General features: G+C 41.1%; 1 protein-coding gene across 1 annotated transcript in view; it reads right to left on the reverse strand.

Annotated features, from left to right (window-relative positions):
• ARHGAP24 (Rho GTPase activating protein 24) overlaps window positions 1–20,687 on the reverse strand; it is a 215,047-nt gene that overhangs the window by 13,980 nt on the left and 180,380 nt on the right. The window contains 1 exon segment of the mRNA XM_054064671.1: window positions 8,457–8,664. Within this exon segment, the coding sequence (XP_053920646.1) occupies window positions 8,457–8,664 (208 nt within the window).

Raw genomic sequence — 20,687 nt, forward strand, 5'->3', positions numbered from 1 at the left:
TTTGATATAGCTATAAACTGGGCTGTTTATCCATAAGAAGATTGAGAGAAAGATCAAAATCACAAGGTTAGAGTATGCAATAAAACTTGCTTAAAGGTTTCTGTGGTGTGTAAAGTTATATTGTAGTAACTTAGGAGCACTTCTCTGAAAAGAAATAAAATAGAAATAGATAAAAACTACAATTTAGCATGAAGAAATCTCTCTTTGTTTAGCTACTCAGGCCCTTATTCAAAACCTTAGTGGAATGTTCTACATGCCTTCCCTGATTCAGATAAGAGTGGTACTGCAAGCTGATACCCTCCCCTCTCATTCTGAAAAAAAAACCAAAAAAAACCCACATACTAAATTATGCTAATTCCATTCATAAGAAACAGGAAAATTCACAGATATTTCTACAATGTACATTACAGGGTATTTTCTTTTTATTTGAAGACTTCACACTTGGAATAGTTTTTAAACTCTGAGCCACTGGTATTTGAAGCACTTAAGCTTTGCTAGGGGTATGTTAATCATTACTTTGGAATGATCTGTTAAAACAGTAATGGCCTTTACTAAATTAAATCTTAACAAGAATTATGGGAACAACCTTAGATTAACGTGCTATACTATAAGCAATCTAAGTCAAAGCAGAAGAAGAGAAATTATAAAGTACTGTATATATTTAAATGTAAACCACCACCCCCTTCTCAAAATAAATTCCCTGAAAATATTTCTATTTCAATCATGAATAATTCCCATCCAAAATTCCCGAAAGTGTTTTCTAGAGAAACTCTATAAACAAAAGCACTAGTGCAAATCCACATTTTTAAAGAAGGTTCAAATTCTAATCTGTTGATTGCAACCCTTTACTTGCAGACTGGCTTTGATCCAAAATGGGAATACTGTGTTTACCCCACTCTGCTCCTCAGGCGTACATATAACATACGTAAGGAACAGTACTATACATGAAACCAGATACAGTTCTACTATTTTATGAGATTTCAAATGCAAGCTCAGATTTGGCCTCTAACCTTTGCCTTCTATCTATCCCAGATCCAGATGCAAACTAAGTGAACAGAAGCTCTTCTTGACATCCTGACCAACAAAATTCTTTACAGACTACACGACTTCAGGTCTTAAAACCCAGACCCCAGTAATCTCTAAGGTAGTTGCTCTCACATCTTGTTGCCACTGGTGTTAGTTTTTTGAGCACAACCTTGGCATGCAAGCCCAGGCAGTTGCTACTTTTCAGCCTTATCCAAGAAGTAAATTTTATAGAGAGGTCTTCAGTTTCCCAAGTTGTTGGAGCATCAGGAAAGCAAAAATGAAATGAGAGAAAGACTTTTGCTTAGTCAGATACTGAAGGAGAGTAGCAGCCACAAAGAGCACATGTGAACTGGTAGCCTGTGCCCTACACTGCAACATGAAAGAGAGCACAGGCCCTTAATCTGCAGAGAATTTAACACTGGTTTCAGCATTGATAATCTTTCTGAAGATGTTATTATTACTATTTTTACTTAAACAAGGGAACTCACCACACCTTGCTGAAGAACTGAACAACAACTTTCCAGAGACTTGCATAAAACTAGAAAGGCCTTCTCAAAATACAAGATTCAAACAAGAAATTACTGAAGAATAATTTAAAGCTGGCACACAGGTCTCCCCATGAGAGAATTCTCCCTTCTTTGTACTGCCAGGATCATCTTTGTGTGGTACATAAGAATAATTTTACACCAGTCCTTTGGTGTGAAGCGGAATACTTGCTCCATGAGGGCACAGCAGATGGAGGATAAAAAGGTTGAAGAAGGAGGACAAAAGCCCAGAAAACTGATGCAATTTATATATTCCCTCCTTTCAACGTGATATACCAATACTATCACCATGAAGGGTTACTTCAGTGCTAAAAACTGTGGCTCTAGCAAGGAACTGAGAAAGAAATAGGAAGGCAGGATGCCAGAAGGAAGGAAACATTAAGTTCTGTGTTCTTAAACTCCTAAGTACATGCTGTATATGAGCCTAGAGAAAAGTGCTTTCTGAGCTGGGGTTAGAAACCCAGGAACTCAGTTTCCAATCAGTAGATGAGGACACATTCTCAATTTTATTTTTTATCTTTTCTTTAATTTGCTTCTGCTGACCTAATGCTAAGGCACAACTGCAGGTGGGACTGCAAAATTTTGGAAAATTTGTTGCCTTTTTCTTTTCTCTAAACTGTACTGGAACACTTCTTAGGACTTAATTTATCTGCACAGAAATTACCACACAGATTTTGCAGTTCTTTAAGAACTGAATTTTTTACATTCTATTCAGCAACAATTAGACAAAAGCTAGAAACCTTTTTTTCTATGTATATGTTGGTATAAAAATAAGTCAATATTTTTATAACTATGTAACTAAAAGAGTGTTTCATATAATCTAAGACCTGTTTAGACCTCGCAGTCTAGTATTGTTTTGTTGACCTTTTATTTTAAAATACAGGGGAAATCTCAAAAGTGCAGACTCCAGGTTTAATCTACTGTATTTTAGGTGTTTCAATTCACAAGTACCATTAAGTGCTCTCCAACCAGTACAGATGTCTTCCTGACATGGGAGGATGAGCTCCTAAACTGGCTGCCCAGTGTGTAACTTTTGCTGCCAGTCTGCAGACATCTTAAGTGAGATGCTGAAGTCCACGATAATCCAGTGATGAAACACTGAGCAAGCAAAATTAAGGAAATATTACAAATATGCATAAGTACATATAGAGTAAATTAGACCATTGCTACTACTGAGAAGCCAGCAGCCAGAGGCTACGAGGGTAGAGCCTGTGTTCAGCAATGTTATGGTGAATCAGGAGTGGTGGAACTGATTTTGGGAGTCAGACTTTGGTCCAGCAATTCAAAGGTCAGCTAAAATGCTGGTTGAATGTCCTATGTGATTTTTGTTCCCCTGTATAGGTATCTTAAAAATATTACTCTCCATATCATTTCCTATATAATGCATATCTAGCAGAAGCAGTATCACGTCTAATCTATGTAACAGTTGAAATTTGGCCAACAACTTGTGGAACATATATGAAAGCATTTGCTATTTTAAGCCCTGAGCTGTCTTTCCTCTCCTTGCTGCTGCAAGAACCTGCCTCTACTAATTTAACACTCATCTCAATTTTTATTTTTCTGTTTAGACAGAGAAAAAAAACAAACATGTATTCTTCTCCTTTATCTTTGTGCTCAATATTTTTACAATCCATGCTATCTGCCAGGGACCCATTCAGAGGAGTAAGCACTGCAAGGAATACTGAAGATTCTATTTTCAAGTTAGACATCCACTTCAGTAATTACACCAGCAGTTAATTCATGCAGGTTAGAGTGAAGCTTTAAAAGCAGCAATGAAGACAGCAATTTATGACAGACAAATAACAAGATAAAGTCTATGGCAGCATGACCTTAAAAATTAATTAGAATAATACATATCCTTGAAGGGACACAAGTGCTTTCAGGTGAGGTAGGCAGAGGCCTAAGAATGAGTTCCCACCAGGAAAAAAAAAAAATCAACCAGTTCCAGTGAAAACTGCTAAATTATTTTATCATTTGACAGGTTGCTTAGAAAGGCTGTTAAGTTCCTGTAAGATTTTACAAGAATTAGAAGTATTTAACATCACAAAAAAAAAAAAAAACAACCACCAACCAAAAAACCCCTGTTCTTGTTTACTGGAAGAAAAAGCCACAAATCTTGCAACCCTAAAAAAGGATGCTTAAAAAACCCACACCCTTCCTTCCATGTAGTAACAAATTATCATCCTTTCTTAGGGGTGACCATGCCCATCTAAGAAGTCATTTGTCATTGGCAAGTGAAATACGTGGCTGCCTTTTTTTTTTTTTTAAATCATGATTGACACACCAACTCCATTTCACCTGAAGCTACTACACATGTTCATTTGCTACTGATAACTAAAACCACACCCTCCTACAGCAAGATACCAATTAAGCTGATTTAATGACCCTTGCATCATGCTACAAATATGTCTGTCTCCTAACATGTGTTTACTTGTTAGACTGGCTCTTTTAAGTTGTGCCATATGAAACAGTTATTTCTCCTAGGTGATTAGAAACAGGGCTGGAATTAGAAAGGACATGGAAGTGGCTCCAGAGGTACAACTGATGAGCAGATTGTGAGAATCAGGAAGAAAGCCTGGAACAGGCAGAAACAACCAACCACTTTCACATGCTAAAGGCCATTTGTGTTTGGCAGGAACCAACTTCCTAGTGAAGGCTTCATTTCACACAGATGTTTTTGTTTAGAGGTTGCTGCATCTTCTCACTAGGAAGGGAATGAAGCCCCTTTCTTATGGACAACTACCTGATCCTAAACAAAGAAATACTTATCTACAGGTTTGTATCTGCAAAAATAAAAGAACAGTTTCCATAATCAGTCGAAATCTAGTCACAGTCTGTGCAGTGGCAGTGCAGGCTGCAGCCCCACTGAGACAGATCAAATTTCTTGTATTCATCAAAATTTCAAACCATTCTTTACATCTGGAGGAGAGTAACATTGTGCATATGGTCCTTCTCACCTTGAGGATATTACATGAGCACCGTCTTCATCATTATCCTTTTTTTGCTTCAACAATCACAGTAATTAAGTGCACGGGAACATAGCAGTTCTACATTTTGGATTATCTGGCCCAGTGAATAACAGCATTTGCCAACTACCACACACTGTCACTTACACGCTCTTTTCTCAGCTGACTGCATGGTGACTAGAGCAGTATGTAATATTTTGTCCTACAATGAACTTGCATTCTTCTTTAGAGGAATTCATATCCATGAGAGAACATAACAGGGGTTTTGTTTTGCTAAATATGCACTTATATGCTTTCCTTCTCAGTCATGTATACACACAAACAGCACACAAACTCTTCTGAACTACTGGACTATATACATGAATAGTAGTAGTTATGAAAATACAAGCCACATACACCAATCAATATTAAGCATTAATATTTGTTTCAATGACATTTCAAATATTTTTTACTCCCTAAAGCAATCTTAACTGTCATGTCATCTGGTAGTAATTGTAGAACAAACCCTTATGTTACTTTTGTTATGTAGTGCCATATTCACTATGCTAATTTACAGAACAAACAGTTATAATCCACTTTATCTCATTACAAATGTATGATTTATAAAGAAGCTGAGAGACTTTAAACTTAAAATATAAGCCATACAAGCAGAGAGAAGCAAATACCCCAAGGGCAAGCAAAATAAATTCCCTGGAGGGGACAATTTTACACAGAGGGGGAGCAGTACTGGAAATACCAAGGATATTTCAAGTAGCAGCAAGCATAAGTGATTGTCTAATTACACTGTTAGCTCCTTAAAGCAGATTTCACAATATGTGCAGACACTTACGGAAGGAGTATTTACTGATTTTAATTTAAAATTTTATATAATTTTCAGATTTTTTTTTTCTTCACATGAAAGGCTTCAGCAGTTTTCAGTTGTAGCAGCTGTACCTCCCCTTCTCAAGACTACAAGAAATGCTGAATGTTCCAGTTTTCATACTAGAGAGGAAGAGGTGTTGGCTGTTTCAGATCAGACATTACGTTTTCTCATCTGTGAGTTTGAGAAATTTCAAATTTTGGCTCCATTCTCACACATATAGCTCATAACTCTTCAGGAACATTTTATCCAACTCTCAAATCAGGATTACAGTAATACAAAGTGTTTTTCCACTCTCTGATCTGTCCTGGATTCACTCTGCATTTTTATAATTGACTTCAGTATTGGAACATCTAGCTGCTAGCTCATTTGACAGCAACCATTTGTCAAACACTGTTTTATGTTTCAAACATGGTTGCATTTCTTTTGAGCAAAGCTATTTTCCTACTTCTTTCACATGTGCCACATTGTTCTCGTTGCATACATTCTGTGGTCTTCTTTGGCAAAGGGAATCAGACAAGGAATGCAAGAGGGGAGAAGGGCAAAGTCTCCACAGAACTGTGGATAGCAGCTGAACTCTGGGCAAAAGAACAGATCTGTGTCTTTGAACTCAATCTCCCAACAGTGATAAGTTGTTTTAAGATAGCTGCACTATCTTAAGATAACATTTTAAAGGAGTATTAATCATGACTGTATGATTTTACTTTTGGTTCTGCTTTTAATTCTAATAGTTACATATTTTACTGAATTAGCTAAGAAAGCATAAAGAGAAGGATTATTTAATAATAAATTTCTCACATATACTAGCCTACACACACACTTCAAAGCATATTCACTTGCTCTATAGTCTTTGTTTGACTTATGTGCACTAATACACAGAAAAAATATCAGCATGAAAAATGCTCAAACATCAGCTCTTTGTATTAGTTCCAGCACTGATGACAGCAGCTAGTCAGCTGATGTCAAAGCCAGTGACCCAGCACCCCAATGGAAGCATGACCTGGATTCCATTGTGGTTTGTGTTTCATCAATAAAACATGAGCACAGCCCTAACTGCAAACATCTTTATTGTTATTGATGTATGAGAGTGGGCAAAATGCAAATTAATAAACAGAACATAGAAAGATTTTATGCTACTGGACTTTCAACTAATAGAAACTTATAATTATAGATTAAACACAGCAGATCTGGAGGTTCATGAGAAAAAAGCAGGTATAGACTCCTAAAGTATATATTTTTTTCTTTTCGCTACAGCAACTTTTCATATTGTGGCCCGCCTTCCAAGAGCTCAACTTGCCAAACAGATTGCATGAAATATGGAGGTTAAGCTGCTGTTCAGCACAGTGAAAATAAAAGTTACCCCAAACCAAGGTAATCACACAGCCATTATATAAACACTGTGAAATGAACTTCACCCTCAAAAGTTTACAAATGGAACAAAAGGCTGGAGGGAAAAAAAAGTAGATGCCCAACAGATACAATGGTAATTACCAGAACAGAATTTATATCTGTCTGACTTGTAGACCATTGCTACACCTAAATCACTCTTCTCCAAACACAATGTGAAAAAGTAAACAGCAGAAGTCCCCCTCACAACAAGACTTGTGGACATACAAGGTTGTGCAGAGATGTCATCAAAAATATTTATCTTAATATCCCAGTAAGGAAAACATAACCAATGGATGCTTCTTTACCATTTCTAAATAAGTTACACAGTAGTGTCAGTGAGTACACTACAAACATTTATCAGCTGACATCGTCACTTCCCACAGTCCTTTGGCTCCTTCTGGTTAAGTATCCTAACTCTCACCTTCTGATGAGAAACTAATAAGCCTCATACGAAGACAATTCACTTTTCCAGAGCGTAAGAAATGTCAATTTATAAAAGTGAAGGTCAGGACTGAAGAAATCATGAGGGATAAAACAGCATTACAGACGTCTGCCTTCTGGGCACCTGTAATACACATACCTTGAAGCATAACAAATTTCGTCAGTTCATAGAGGAGAGGAAGGAGGTAAATAATTTCCAGCCATTAGGTTCATATCATGGCACGTTTTCACACTAAAAGATCAAGCTATGCTTTCTTTCTGTTCCTGGCATTGGTATCAGCAAAAGGTCTCACAAAATAAATATAACCTGCCTCTTCTCCTAATTCACATGAGATCTTTAACTTGAGGGAAGCATCCTGATTCCATTTTGGAGTTTCATCACTTATGGCACACACAGAGGACAACCACTGTTTAACAGTCTCTTGAATTGCAATGTCAACACCATCATATTAAGAGAGTTCAAAAAGGCCACGGGGCATTCATAATCCAATAGTTCTTTTCTCCGATTGCGCACTCAGAGTAGGTGAACTGCTGCTACCAGTGCTTATAGGAGGAGAGCTGAACTTGCTCAAAGTATTAGCCTTAAAAAAGACTAATGTCACACACAGCTATGTGAACAGGACTGATTTCTTCCTTGGCCCAGAAAATTCTCATGAGCTTGCAAAACTGTATAAATATTGGAATACAAATTGGCCCTGGACCCTCAACAACCATGTGGGTTTGTTATTATGATCAGAATTAATTTTATTTTAAGACCAAAGGCCTAAAATTATAAAGGAACACACAAAAAGCAGACTTCCATTCCAATCAGTTTAAAGGTAACAGAACATATTTAAATTGGTGATAGGAGAAATTCTTTCTTTGTGGAACTGACTAAATGCCAGCATCACCCGCTATATTTCAAAGGACACTGAGATCAAGGCAATCCAGTTATTTTTGATTAAGCCAAACCATTAACAATATTTTTCCTAACCAACTTTTCACAAATGGAAATTCTCCAGACACGCTTTGAAACCAGACATCAAAGTCAGAAAAAAACCAAGACATTTCATAGTGCTAATAGGAATCATACAGAAAACCTACAAAACCACATAATTCTATCTGTTGCTGCCAAGTGATTTACAACACCATGGGTCAGCCAGTACTACAGATCTGTATCATGGGTCAGCCAGTGCAGCAGATTATGTCCTGTCTAGGCTTCAGCAAGTGGGGACAGCTGGAGGATTTTACCTGTCAAAAGAAGGCTTTTCTCCACAGTCAAAGGCATCCTGTAACTCCTTGACAAGATTAGCCTGCCCAGGCAGTCGAAAAAGGCCTTCTTCCTTTAACCCCCTCTGTCGGATAAAATCCACACACTGTTCCACCAGCATAGGAGCCAGGCGGTTCCCATATCGCTTTTCATATCGGACAGTATCTTCCAGCTTCTGGCCAAAAATACCTGCACGAAAAAGAGATGTGACTTCACTGAGAGTCATAAAAACTTCTGAAGAGCCCATCTCTTCTACTTAAATGCACACAATTTACAGGTTATTTAAATGCACGGACAATTAATTTACTCCTTTCATAACGATGAAATGCTCAATTTCACCTTGATACACTCATGGAAATAAAATGCTGACATATTTTACGACAATGCTTAAAAGCATTAATAAAAATAAAATACCGTAAATTTTTTTCTTTTCAGATGACAGGCACAGAAAACATAGAAATCATACAAATAGGATTTTTCTGTGACAAAACATCTGATTCAAAAGTGACACACACCTCCAACTTCTTTAATCTCCTAATTATCTATAAAAAAGTAAGCAGTTCCTGTATCAGTTTCAATAGAATACAAAAATTACCTTTACACATGGAGATCAAAAGATTTATAAATATAAATCACGATTTCATTCATAGAATCATAGAATCACTAAGTTGGAAAGGACCCACTGGATCATCGAGTCCAACCATTCCTAATAATCCCTAAACCATGCCCCTCAGCACCTCATCCACCCGTCCCTTAAACACCTCCAGGGAAGGTGACTCAACCACCTCCCTGGGCAGCCTGTTCCAGTGACCAATGACCCTCTCCACGAAAAATTTTTTCCTGATGTCCAGCCTGAACTTCCCCTGGTGGAGCTTGTGGCCATTCCCTCTTGTCCTGTCCCCTGTCACTTGGGAGAAGAGGCCAGCTCCCTCCTCTCCACAACCTCCTTTCAGGTAGTTGTAGAGAGTAATAAGGTCTCCCCTCAGCCTCCTCTTCTCCAGGCTAAACAACCCCAGCTCTCTCAGCCGCTCCTCGTACAACTTGTTCTCCAGCCCCCTCACCCGCCTCTTTGCTCTTCTCTGGACACGCTCCAGAGCCTCAACATCCTTCTTGTGGTGAGGGGCCCAGAACTGAACACAGTACTCAAGGTGCGGTCTCACCAGTGCCGAGTACAGAGGGAGAATAACCTCCCTGGACCTCCTGGTCACGCCGTTTCTGATACAAGCCAAGATGCCATTGGCCTCCTTGGCCACCTGGGCACACTGCTGGCTCATGTTCAGTCAGCTGTCAACCAACACCCCCAGGTCCTCCTCTAGAGAGCTTTCTAGCCAGACTTCTCCTAGTCTGTAGCACTGCATAGGGTTGTTGTGACCCAAGTGCAGGACCCGGCATTTGGCCTTGTTAAACCTCATGCCATTGGTCTCTGCCCAGCAGTCCAGCCTGTTCAGATCCCTTTGCAGAGCCTACCTATCCTCCATCAGATCCACGCTTCCACACAGCTTAGTGTCATTCGCAAACTTGCTAAGAGTGCACTCAATGCCTTCATCCAGGTCATTGATAAAGACATTGAACAGAGCTGGACCCAGTGCCAAGCCCTGGGGAACCCCACTTGTAACTGGCCTTCAGCTGGAGTTAACTCCATTTACCACCACTCTCTGGACCTGGCCATCCAACCAGTTTTCAACTCAGGAGAGTGTGCGCCTGTCCAGTCCAGAGGCTAATAGTTTCTGAAGCAGAATGCTGTGAGAAACTGTGTCAAAGGCTTTGATTCCTTCTAAATCAAATTATTAACTAAGTTTTCTCACATGAAAAGACCATTCCTATAACGTATTACCAATTGCATTATATCATTGCTACTAATGGGAAGGCAGCTACTCTTCATAACTTATTTTGCTTCTCCCTTTCAGGATGCAGAACCAGCCAACATAGGAACACAATAATATTGAGGCATGTGAGGCACGGAATATGAGGCATGGAAGCTTGAGACTACCATTTGTTGAATCGTACTGATGCTGAATTGAGGCAACTCAATTGCTACATATATCAAGACAACGAATAGTTCTAAGGCAGTCCTCATCAGAAACATAGGACCAAATAACTACTTATGCTTGGCAGGCTCCTTTTCCAATTACGTACACTCTAAAGTGGAAAAAAAACCCCAAAGCAGCAAGTCAAATTGTGCCCTCCACTGAGCATTCAGTTACTATCAGTTTAAAAAACATTTAGCAAGGAGAACAGAATTGTTTTGTTCTGCTTTTTCTAAGAAAGCCCGAAGTTGAGCTAGTCAGCTTCAAAATTTCACTCCCCCATAAACTGCAGTTACCATTAACAAGTAACCAGAAGCTAAGACAGCATTCAGATCGCAGCATTCTTCAGGATAACCTACAATGTGTACATTTTTCCCCCAACAAAAGAAAGATAACTCACAGCTCAACTGTAGGGGAAATTTGCCTTTCATGTGCTCCAGGATGACAAAGCAAGATGGTAGCAAGCTGTCAGTTGCCTATACTGAAGGTCTGGGGTTTGTATTAAGTGCATTTTTACTGTAGCACAGGAAATAATTGTAGAGAGTAACTGAAGTCCAGCTATGACATCCAGAAAGTATTCTGAGATGCAGAGCTGCATATTCTGCAATTTTCACGGTACCCACACCTGTGTATGCCAAAACCAGCAGCAGACAGAGGAACTGAAACATCACACAGTCACTCCTCATTAATTCACTTTTTTCATGTTGCACAAACACATCCCAACAATCAGCAAGCAAAGGAGAAACTTTTGAAATGTCAGTTAGTCAAACTTAGAAGACTACTGATTGATGTGGAATACTTGGTGTCCCCGAATTTCAGCCTCTTCCTGCTGGCAGAGGAGTTAAAGTATGTTTTCTTCATTCTTACATAGTTTCCTAACCTGCTGTGAATTGCCTATGGAGATGGCAGGAGTACTAAACTAATTCAAGTTTCTTGTATTTGTCTGAGTTAATGGTTGCTGCTGCTCAACATAGAGGAAACCCTCAGGTCTCTGTTTTCTAGACCTTCCTTCCAATAGTAGTGGAGTTAAGGAGGAAGGTCCACAGAAAGTCAGTTAAGGAATCTGTGTGATTATGGGAATTTGGGGATTTCAATGTCCTCCTTTAATATACAAGAGGGCTGCTGTTCAGTGCCCCCAAAATTGTCCTTTCTCCTAGCTGAACAAGCCCATCTTCCTCTGCCTCTTCTCAAAGAGTGTGTGCTCCAGCTCCCAAGCATCTTGGTGGCCCTTCAGTTTTACCTCTGTCCCTGCCTCCCTTCTTCTCCCCCTACTTTTTTAATGGACACAGTATTTTAAAAATGTTCAAAAACAAAATGCTGGGGAGAAGGGGTTAACCACTCCCCTCCTTGTTTTGGCACTACTCCTGCTGATACTGGCTGTCAAACTTCCCTTGCTGCCAGGCCCACTGCTGGCTCATCCAGTTTACTGTTCCCGAAGGCACTGAGGTCCTTTCTGCAGAGTTGTTTCCCTGGGGTTATGTCTTCCTAAGAGTAGGACTGGGACTCCAGTTTGTCCTATGAACATACAGTCTCAGCTTCCCTCCAAGAGTCCATGAGCTCTCTTGGTTTTAAACAAAATAGGTTATGCCGCTCTTCAAACAAAATTAATTAGTAGAAGACACGATATTCCAGTTACATGATGCATGATTACAACCCATGCTCACTGACAGTACAATAAGTATTAATAAGCTTTGTTCTATTGGATATACTTTCCTCTCTCCATGCTAACATTATTTAATCAGCAATGTGCATATCACAGCTTACATTTGCAGATGGAATAGTTAAGTTCTCAAACAGAATCACAGAGTCACAGAATCACAAGGTTGGAAAGGAACCCATTGGATCATCGAGTCCAACCATTCCTAACCACTCCCTAAACCATGTCCCTCAGCACTTCATTCACCCATTCCTTAAACACCTCCAGGGAAGGCGACTCGACCACCTCCCTGGGCAGCCTGTTTCCAGTACCCAATGACTCTTACTGTGAAGAATTTTTTTCTGATATCCAACCTGAACCTCCCCTGATGGAGCTTCAGGCCATTCCCTCTTGTCCTGTCCCCTGTCACTTGGGAGAAGAGCCCAGCTCCCTCCTCTCCACAACCTCCTTTCAGGTAGTTGTAGAGAGTAATAAGGTCTCCCCTCAGCCTCCTCTTCTCCAGGCTAAACAACCCCAGCTCTCTCAGCCGCTCCTCGTACGACTTGTTCTCCAGCCCCTTCACCAGCTTCGTTGCTCTTCTCTGGACACGCTCCAGAGCCTCAACATCCTTCTTGTGGTGAGGGGTCCAGAACTGAACACAGTACTCAAGGTGCGGTCTCACCAGTGCCGAGTACAGAGGGAGAATAACCTCCCTGGACCTGCTGGTGACCCCATTTCTGATACAAGCCAAGATGCCATTGGCCTCCTTGGCCACCTGGGCACACTGCTGGCTCATGTTCAGTCAGCTGTCAACCAGCACCCCCAGGTCCTTCTCTTCCGTGCAGCTCTCCAGCCATTCTTCCCCCAGTCTGTAGCGCTGCATAGGGTTGTTGTGACCCAAGTCCAGGACCCGGCATTTGGTCTTGTTAAACCTCATGCCATTGGTCTCAGCCCAGCAGTCCAGCCTGTTCAAATCCCTTTGCAGAGCCTCCCTACCTTTGCAGAGCCTCCAGCAGATCCACACTTCCTCCCAGCTTAGTGTCATCTGCAAACTTGCTGAGGGTGCACTCAATGCCTTCATCCAGGTCATTGATAAAGACATTGAACAGAGCTGGACCCAGTACTGAGCCCTGGGGAACCCCACTTGTGACTGGCCTCCAGCTGGAGTTAACTCCATTGACCACCACTCTCTGGGCCCAGCCATCCAACCGGTTTTCAACGCAGGAGAGTGTGCGCCTGTCCAGGCCAGAGGCAGACAGTTTCTGCAGCAGAATGCTGTGAGAAACTGTGTCAAAGGCTTTACTGAAGTCCAAGAAGACTACATCCACAGCCTTTCCCCCATCCAGTAGTCGAGTGATTTTGTCATAGAAGGTGATCAGGTTAGTTTGGCAAGATCTGCCTTTTGTAAACCCATGTTGACTGGGCCTGATCACCCGGTTCTCTTGCATGTGCTTCATGATAGCACTCAAGATTACCTGTTCCATGACTTTCCCTGGCACTGAGGTGAGACTGACAGGCCTGTAGTTCCCCGGATCCTCTCTGCAACCCTTCATGTATATGGGCACAACATCAGCCAGCCTCCAGTCTAGTGGAACTCCCCTAGACTACCAGACTGCTTTGAAACTCCTATTAGTAATGACACTGCAGTCAAAACACATCACTTCCTATTAAAAAATTTTTCAGGATGCTGACTTCCTCCCCCCCCTTCATTTTAGAACTGGCTTTCAAAGCATGTCTAACAGATAATGAATAAAATCAGAATAAGAGGGGTTTTGCACAGTGGGGGAAAAAAGCATTCTTATATTATCATAAATCGCTGACATATCATGCACTGAAAACAGGAGGCAACCATGAAGTATTAAGATGTCTGTAACTCGCGTCAAACTAGGGCTTTTTAAGACAAATAGATAGTAATAAGTGATTTGCATATGAAAGGTGACATATTAAATGGATATTTACAAACTTGGTATTGTATTGCAGTAGCAAGTTACAGGTACTAAGTGAAGGAAACCATAAATACCCATGCCTGAAGGAAAATAAAACCTGATATGATGGAGAGGTAACCAGTGTCAACTAAAAAAAGAAAATCCAAATCAGGTCCGTTAAATGTAAACATTCAATTATTTCTACTACTGACTTTAATAACAGACATTGTAAATCAAAGGACTTTCATTGAAACACTTAAAATACTTAAAGCAAGGAATGCCTAAAGGAGAGACGGAATAACTATAGCAGTTGTCTTGGATTTGACTGATTGGATTCAGATCCTACTCAATCCTCAGTATACAGCTACATTGAGTCTGCCCACATATACTTCATGGCCAGAGGGGTAGGCATATGCCTTGCCATCCCTCATATGTTAGATAAAGCCTCAGGGACTTGGCTTCCCATCTGTCTGACTGGTGATGACAACATATCTACTTCACAGGCAAGAGTATCTCCACACAGCCTTGGGAAAGTCATAACTAGCGTGGTAATTCTGCCATCCATGTAATAACATGAAGTTAATACCAAAGTCTCACGGAAATCACCATGTCACACTATGAAATGCTTCTGAAGTCACTACTTACTATACTCTGCACACTCCAATTTGTTTGGTTTTGGAATTCATTTCAGGCAGGCTTGGTTTGGTTTCAAAGTCTAGGCTGAACTTCTCCGAAGGAAGTATTTCCTGCACCTAACAAATGCAGAACACTGCACTAGGCAGCACTTGGCTGTGAAAGGAATCAGTCATGATAAACCTGCATAAATACTGACTTAAAGTTAGCTGATGCCTTATGGAAAAAGTACTTTGTTGCCAGGGGTGGAAGTGCAGGAACTCTGCCTCAACATCAAAACTCTGCTTCCACATCACATTGTCATAACTTCTACCTTGTCCATCACCTTTCTGCTGCCGTGTTTTTCACTGTTTTAAAATAAAAGCCATGATTATTGCCCTGTAAGGTGCACCTTCTTCCATTGTGACAATGGTGCACAGTATCAGCTATACCTGGTAATTACTACCATCTCCTTTGCAAAGAAGCAAGGAAAAGACAGTCCAATTTATGGAGACTACAACATAAGCAAACCACACAGACAATTGCATAGACTGTTTTTTGAAAGTAAATTTCCACTACAGGAACTAAAAAATAACACCTCTGCGGAGAAGGAAATAAAAGAGACCCTTCATAACTCATGTTGCAATCCCAAATTCTCCTCCTCAGTCTCAATATTTCTAAAATCTAGAAATGGACAGATGCAAAAATGCCGACCTGTGGTGTTTTTATCCCTCGGATAGGGTGCCAGAGGGGAAAAAAACAACCAAAACCAACAACAAACCTTGAGATTCTGAATAGCAGCAGCTTGGCTCTTCCACAGCTGTCAGAAGGCAGGGAAATGTACAGGATTCCAGTTCTGAGCAGTTATTAGATTTAATCAGCAGAACTGCTTTTTCAAGGAGGCTCTTGGAGGTCTTTAAAGCTATATCCAATTAAGCCAAGATCACGTGCAACATCGAAGAGGAAAATCACATGATAGTAAAGGGTATGCTGAGCAGTTATTGATTAACTAGAACATTCCTGTGGCAAAAATTTTGTAAATATTTTAGGAAACTGGATTTCCAAGCCTGGCAGATACCTATATAGTTTATGAAAGACACTACAATGCTACATCTAAATTCCGCATATGTCTACTCAAGAACTGTGAAAGCATCATAGTATTTTCAATGGTACACATTCACAGAGTAGGATTTTAAAACCAAACAATCCTATTAGTCAATGATTTCCTTAGCTACTGAATGCAGGCAGGAGCCACATCTGAAGTCTATTTACTCCAAGCTTCTGATTCAGTAAGGAAAAAGGAGAAAGACCTAGGCAGCAGTTCTGTCTCCTTGCTCTATAAGGAATAACTTCAAAAAGCTCACCTGCCAGTCTAGCTCTACCACAGTGCGTGCACAGTGAGCCAGGTTTCTGCGTTTCCCAAGCCACTTCTTACCAATTCAGGTGACAGAATAATTTTCAGACAGCAAAAAGTACAGAAGCCTGATGCTTTCAGTACAGAAGACCCACACTTGTACATGTGTTCGCTCAACTTGCATCCTTCCAAAACAAGTTCTGAGTTTATGGGCCACACTGATCAGAAAAGGTCAGTTAAGGAATTGATCTCAGTTTATAATCTGGATGAGAATTTTAAGCAGCTCTCAATTCTACACCAGTAACTCACTGCCAGTGAAAATAACAGATCAGGTATGAATAGCTTTCAACAGTAGAGCTGGGAACAAAGGTCCTGGAATGACACAAAGAAGTGGCTGTCATGGTCACATGACACTTAATCTGGAGTTTTAAATAATTATTTATCATCTTTCTGCTCCAGTGAACCCCAGCTCTAACTTCTGTTTTGAGTAGAACAAAGGTGGAGAGTATTTTCTTTTTCTATACAGAATTTTGTAATGTACATGAGAGGAAAAAAACCCACAGAAATAGTGGTGGCAGAATTTTGTTTGTGCCTGACTCATTTTCTTTCCTTCAAGCTTCCTCCCACCCCACAGACAGTGTAATGCCAGCAGTTAACAGGATAGGATAAACTCCTGCACAGCTGCACACCAGGGGTTACTGCTTTAAAGAAAACAATGCTGATATAAGAGCAGAACTTGTTACGGGCTGGAAAGGAAGAGAGGCAATTTTAAAAACATCACCACGAACTTATCAGAGTTGATCACATGAGGGCCTATGCCATTTCTCTGGCTATGGCCAATGCCACTTACTCCTCTTCCAAAACTCTGCCCCCCCCCCCCCCCATTCACCATGCTATTGAATGCACTCACCACTGCATGCCAGAAAGTTATCCTCAGTTCTTGCTTTCTCCATTTACCCTGCATGAGCTCTCAGGAGGTTCCTGTGGTGGTACTTAAACAGAAAGTATCTTCCCTAGATTGTATTTTAAAGACAATTGGTTCTGTTTCTGTTCAGATGCTGCCCTCTAAGCACTGACTTCTCCTATGACATGACCTCCAAACAGGTCTGACATTTAATATTTTGGTATCTATCACAATGCAGCTTTGATCTGGATTTCCAGGAAAGGTTCTGCACCTTGAATTCTCAGTGAAGATGATGATGTATTTCTGCCTAAGCATATAATATCCTGATACCCTTGCAGTTCTTCCAATGACTACCCAACTGTTGTTTCTGCTTGTTTTTATTTTCTGTGTGGTGTTGTGTAGCTTAGAACTAACTGATCTGTTTTATGCAAGCATGGGCTAGATTTGCAGAAGGTTACTTTTGCCTCTCCTTATGTTTAGGTATACAGTCTGCAAGCAAAGTGATAATAATTCAGTATGCCATTAGTAAGAGTAGTGTAGCTAGCCTAATTTGACTGTGCAACCATAGTAAAAGCTTGAATGAAAATCCAGTTAACATTTATCTTTCTGTTGACTTGAGTGGCACATGGAGCTGGTTAAACATGCGCACCCAACATTCTGCAGCTCTGATCTATAGGCCTTGTGACAAAACCCTTGACCGAAAACAGTATAAGAAAGCAACTGAAACACACAATACCTAAAGTAAAGCAAATTAGCAGCATGGCCTCCATCATTCTGTCCTCTGCACCAAGTGCTGCAGTCTCACTTGGAGTTTTAGACATGAAGAGCTTGTGTGCCAGAATTTACAGAGAAAGAATCGGCAGCTGAAGCTCTTGGAGCGGCTGAAGTTGCACCCCAGGCACAAAGGCAGCTGTCTGCAAATCATCAGTTAATCCTTTATTCAATTTCCAAACATATCTCAAATAGTTTAGCATACAAACAGGGCACAGACAGCTCTAATTCACACTAACACCTTGAAATGCACTAGCACACTTCATACAGACAAATACATGTCCTCCTGTCCAGTCCACAGAAGGACTGAATTGCAGCAACCAAGGGAAACGCTGACCTTGGGAAAGGGACAAACAGTTTTCAATACTATCTCAGCTGCAGGTGATAGCTGATCTCTACTGCAGTTCTGCAGCAAGTCCCTCACTGGTTACGTACCCTCATTTGAAGGCATCAGCCCTGACTGCCTGCACACACAACCCTCAAAAGCAATGATGCCACTACATCACTACCAAGTCTTCCAAGCAAAGAGCTGCATGGTCTTGCAAAAGAACAAATGGTAGCATGGACAAACAGTTTAGGGAGGAGCAGGAGATAAATATGACTGCATTTGTATAAGCCCTGAGTAAGATCATTTCTCACACTTCAGAACAACATGACAGTTCAGTCCTTTCACTTAGATTCCCCTGTCCAGCAGTTTTTAAGGTACCACCAATCTTGTCCTCCTTCCACACACGAAGTTTTTGTCCTCATCACAGTTTGTCCTCACTGACCTCAAGCACCGTGATATTTTATCATCATTTGTCATATCTCTTTCTCAAACGTGTGTTTTCCTTCCAGCTGATATACTTTGAAAGCCAGCCTCCTCTTTGCCCTCCTTCCCGCAGTACTGACATGTTCTGCTCCAACATTAGTATGTGCAATGCAGAAGAAAACTGGCTTTAAACATCTCTATGCAGCAGGTGGAAAGGCAAATGCAGGCTGCAGGGCAGCAGGATGAACTGGCAATGCAGCACTTGCAACAGGACAATGCATTGGAAGGCTACACTTCAATCCATCAGAAATCTCTGAATCCAAGGACTTCTTGGATTCTACACAAATGCACATTTGTCATGTTGCTTTGCTCCCTCTCTTATCCCTCCTCCTCCCACGCAGACAAAATGAAAACCCAAATTCCTTTTACTAATGTTCTGCCAGACAAACCGGCTACTCGGAGCACCACAGGTCTGATTCCCCCACTGCTCTCACTGATTTTTGCACAGAGACTGTGCAATAATCTTGTCTCAAGCTACCTCATTCAGGAAGCCCATTCATGGGCTATTATGTAGAGAAGTCCATATCAGCTGGACAGCTACAAACAGTACAAACAAATGAACAAAGAAGTAAATAAATAATTTGTGAAATGTTGACATCTGCATTTTTTAATGCCTTTTGTTTCAGTAATCTCATCTGTCCGTGCACACACAGCCCCCTGACTTCTCAGAAACCATGGCTTCACTAGCAAAACAGAACACACTGACAAAATGGACCTACCTTTACGGAAACTAAAACACCGCTTAATTCTCCTATAAGTAGTTTTAGGAATGAAAGGAGCTGCTGCTAAGGCACCTGGGCTGCGGAATCCAGCATTCCTGTTTTCAGGCATCATACAGGCCAGAGCTCCCACGTCCCTCCAAAGCCTTCCTTTACCAGCTGCTTCCAGACAAAATACCACGACTTCTCACCATTACTGACTGCTGAGGAGTTTTAATAATAGTGTATTTTCTGCTGGAGCTAGGAGATTTGTGGTCTTCTAGATCTTGGGTAGGGCTTGCAGTAAATTAAATGTTCTCTTCTCTGCTTCAATTTTGCTTTGGGGAATAATTTCCTTCCGTCTCCTTATTTCCTTTTGTTTCTTTTATTTCCTGCAGCAAGACAACTGTCTATTACGCAAAGTCATACCAAAAGAGTTTCAGCAAAAAAGTATATCTTTCATTCAAACAGAAGCGCCTGCACAGACAGAGGAGGAGAAAAATCTCTTCTACCAGCTGGAACAGCGGTTGAGTGGCAGAAACTCCAATTCCACAGGAAAAGGTCAGTGCTTCGTGCTGCACAAGGGGATAGAGAAGAACAATACCAAAAAGGCCACTGAAGAATTTGCTGGGATACGATACTTCTTGCTGGCTCCCTTTATCTTTGCAACCAAAAAGCAAAAACAGCCCCTTCACCCAAAAGGCTCTCTGTCCACAATGGATTCCTTTCAAAAAGCCCTTTACATACCCAGTACCCTGTCTGATGTAGTCATGGGCTTCTTGCTTGTTTTATTGCCTTCGAACCACCAGAAGCTCTCATGGGAGAGGCACTTCAGATGCGGCAGCAGCACATCTTTGCCGGCAGGATCCTGGGGAGCTGCTGAGGAGTATGCGCCTCCACGTGAGGTTGCTGTGCTTGCTAACTCCCTCCCAGTCCTGTGCCTGGCAATGGCAGCCACGGCTGCTGCTACTGTCTGCGCCAGACCCTCGCGTGCTGCAGGTGCAGGGAAATGATGCAGAGGAGGGAGCCGCCACAACACAGATTTGTCTGCTTCTCTGTGTGACTTTGAGTTGACTTCAGGCAGCTGTTGTGTGCAGCAGCCTGAAAAGCAAGAAAGCTGTGTCTGGCTCCCACAGGAGGTGCCAGACCTTACGCTACTATCTCTGCTAAAATTCGGCTTCCCACTTCCTCCCTCCCTCTGAGTTGTAAGATCTGCAATTAAAGCTCAGGCCTTCCCTCCCGTAAAAATAATTACCTTTTAAATCTAATCAGGAAAGGAATTTCATGTGTAAACAGGCTTCCAGGCTTCTGTGCCCTGCCTCATTTACATTTCTTTTTCCTTTCAGTATTTTTTCCATAGCTATCTTATTCTTCTGGTGCAAAAAAAAATTGTTTCTGACTACCTTAGCAGATTTCCACCTGACCTCCTCCTGCCTTCTCTTTCTAGCACAGGTTAACAAATAACAATTTAATT

Source organism: Cuculus canorus, chromosome 4 (assembly GCF_017976375.1).
Source record: "Cuculus canorus isolate bCucCan1 chromosome 4, bCucCan1.pri, whole genome shotgun sequence".
NCBI classification, from domain to species: domain Eukaryota; kingdom Metazoa; phylum Chordata; class Aves; order Cuculiformes; family Cuculidae; genus Cuculus; species Cuculus canorus.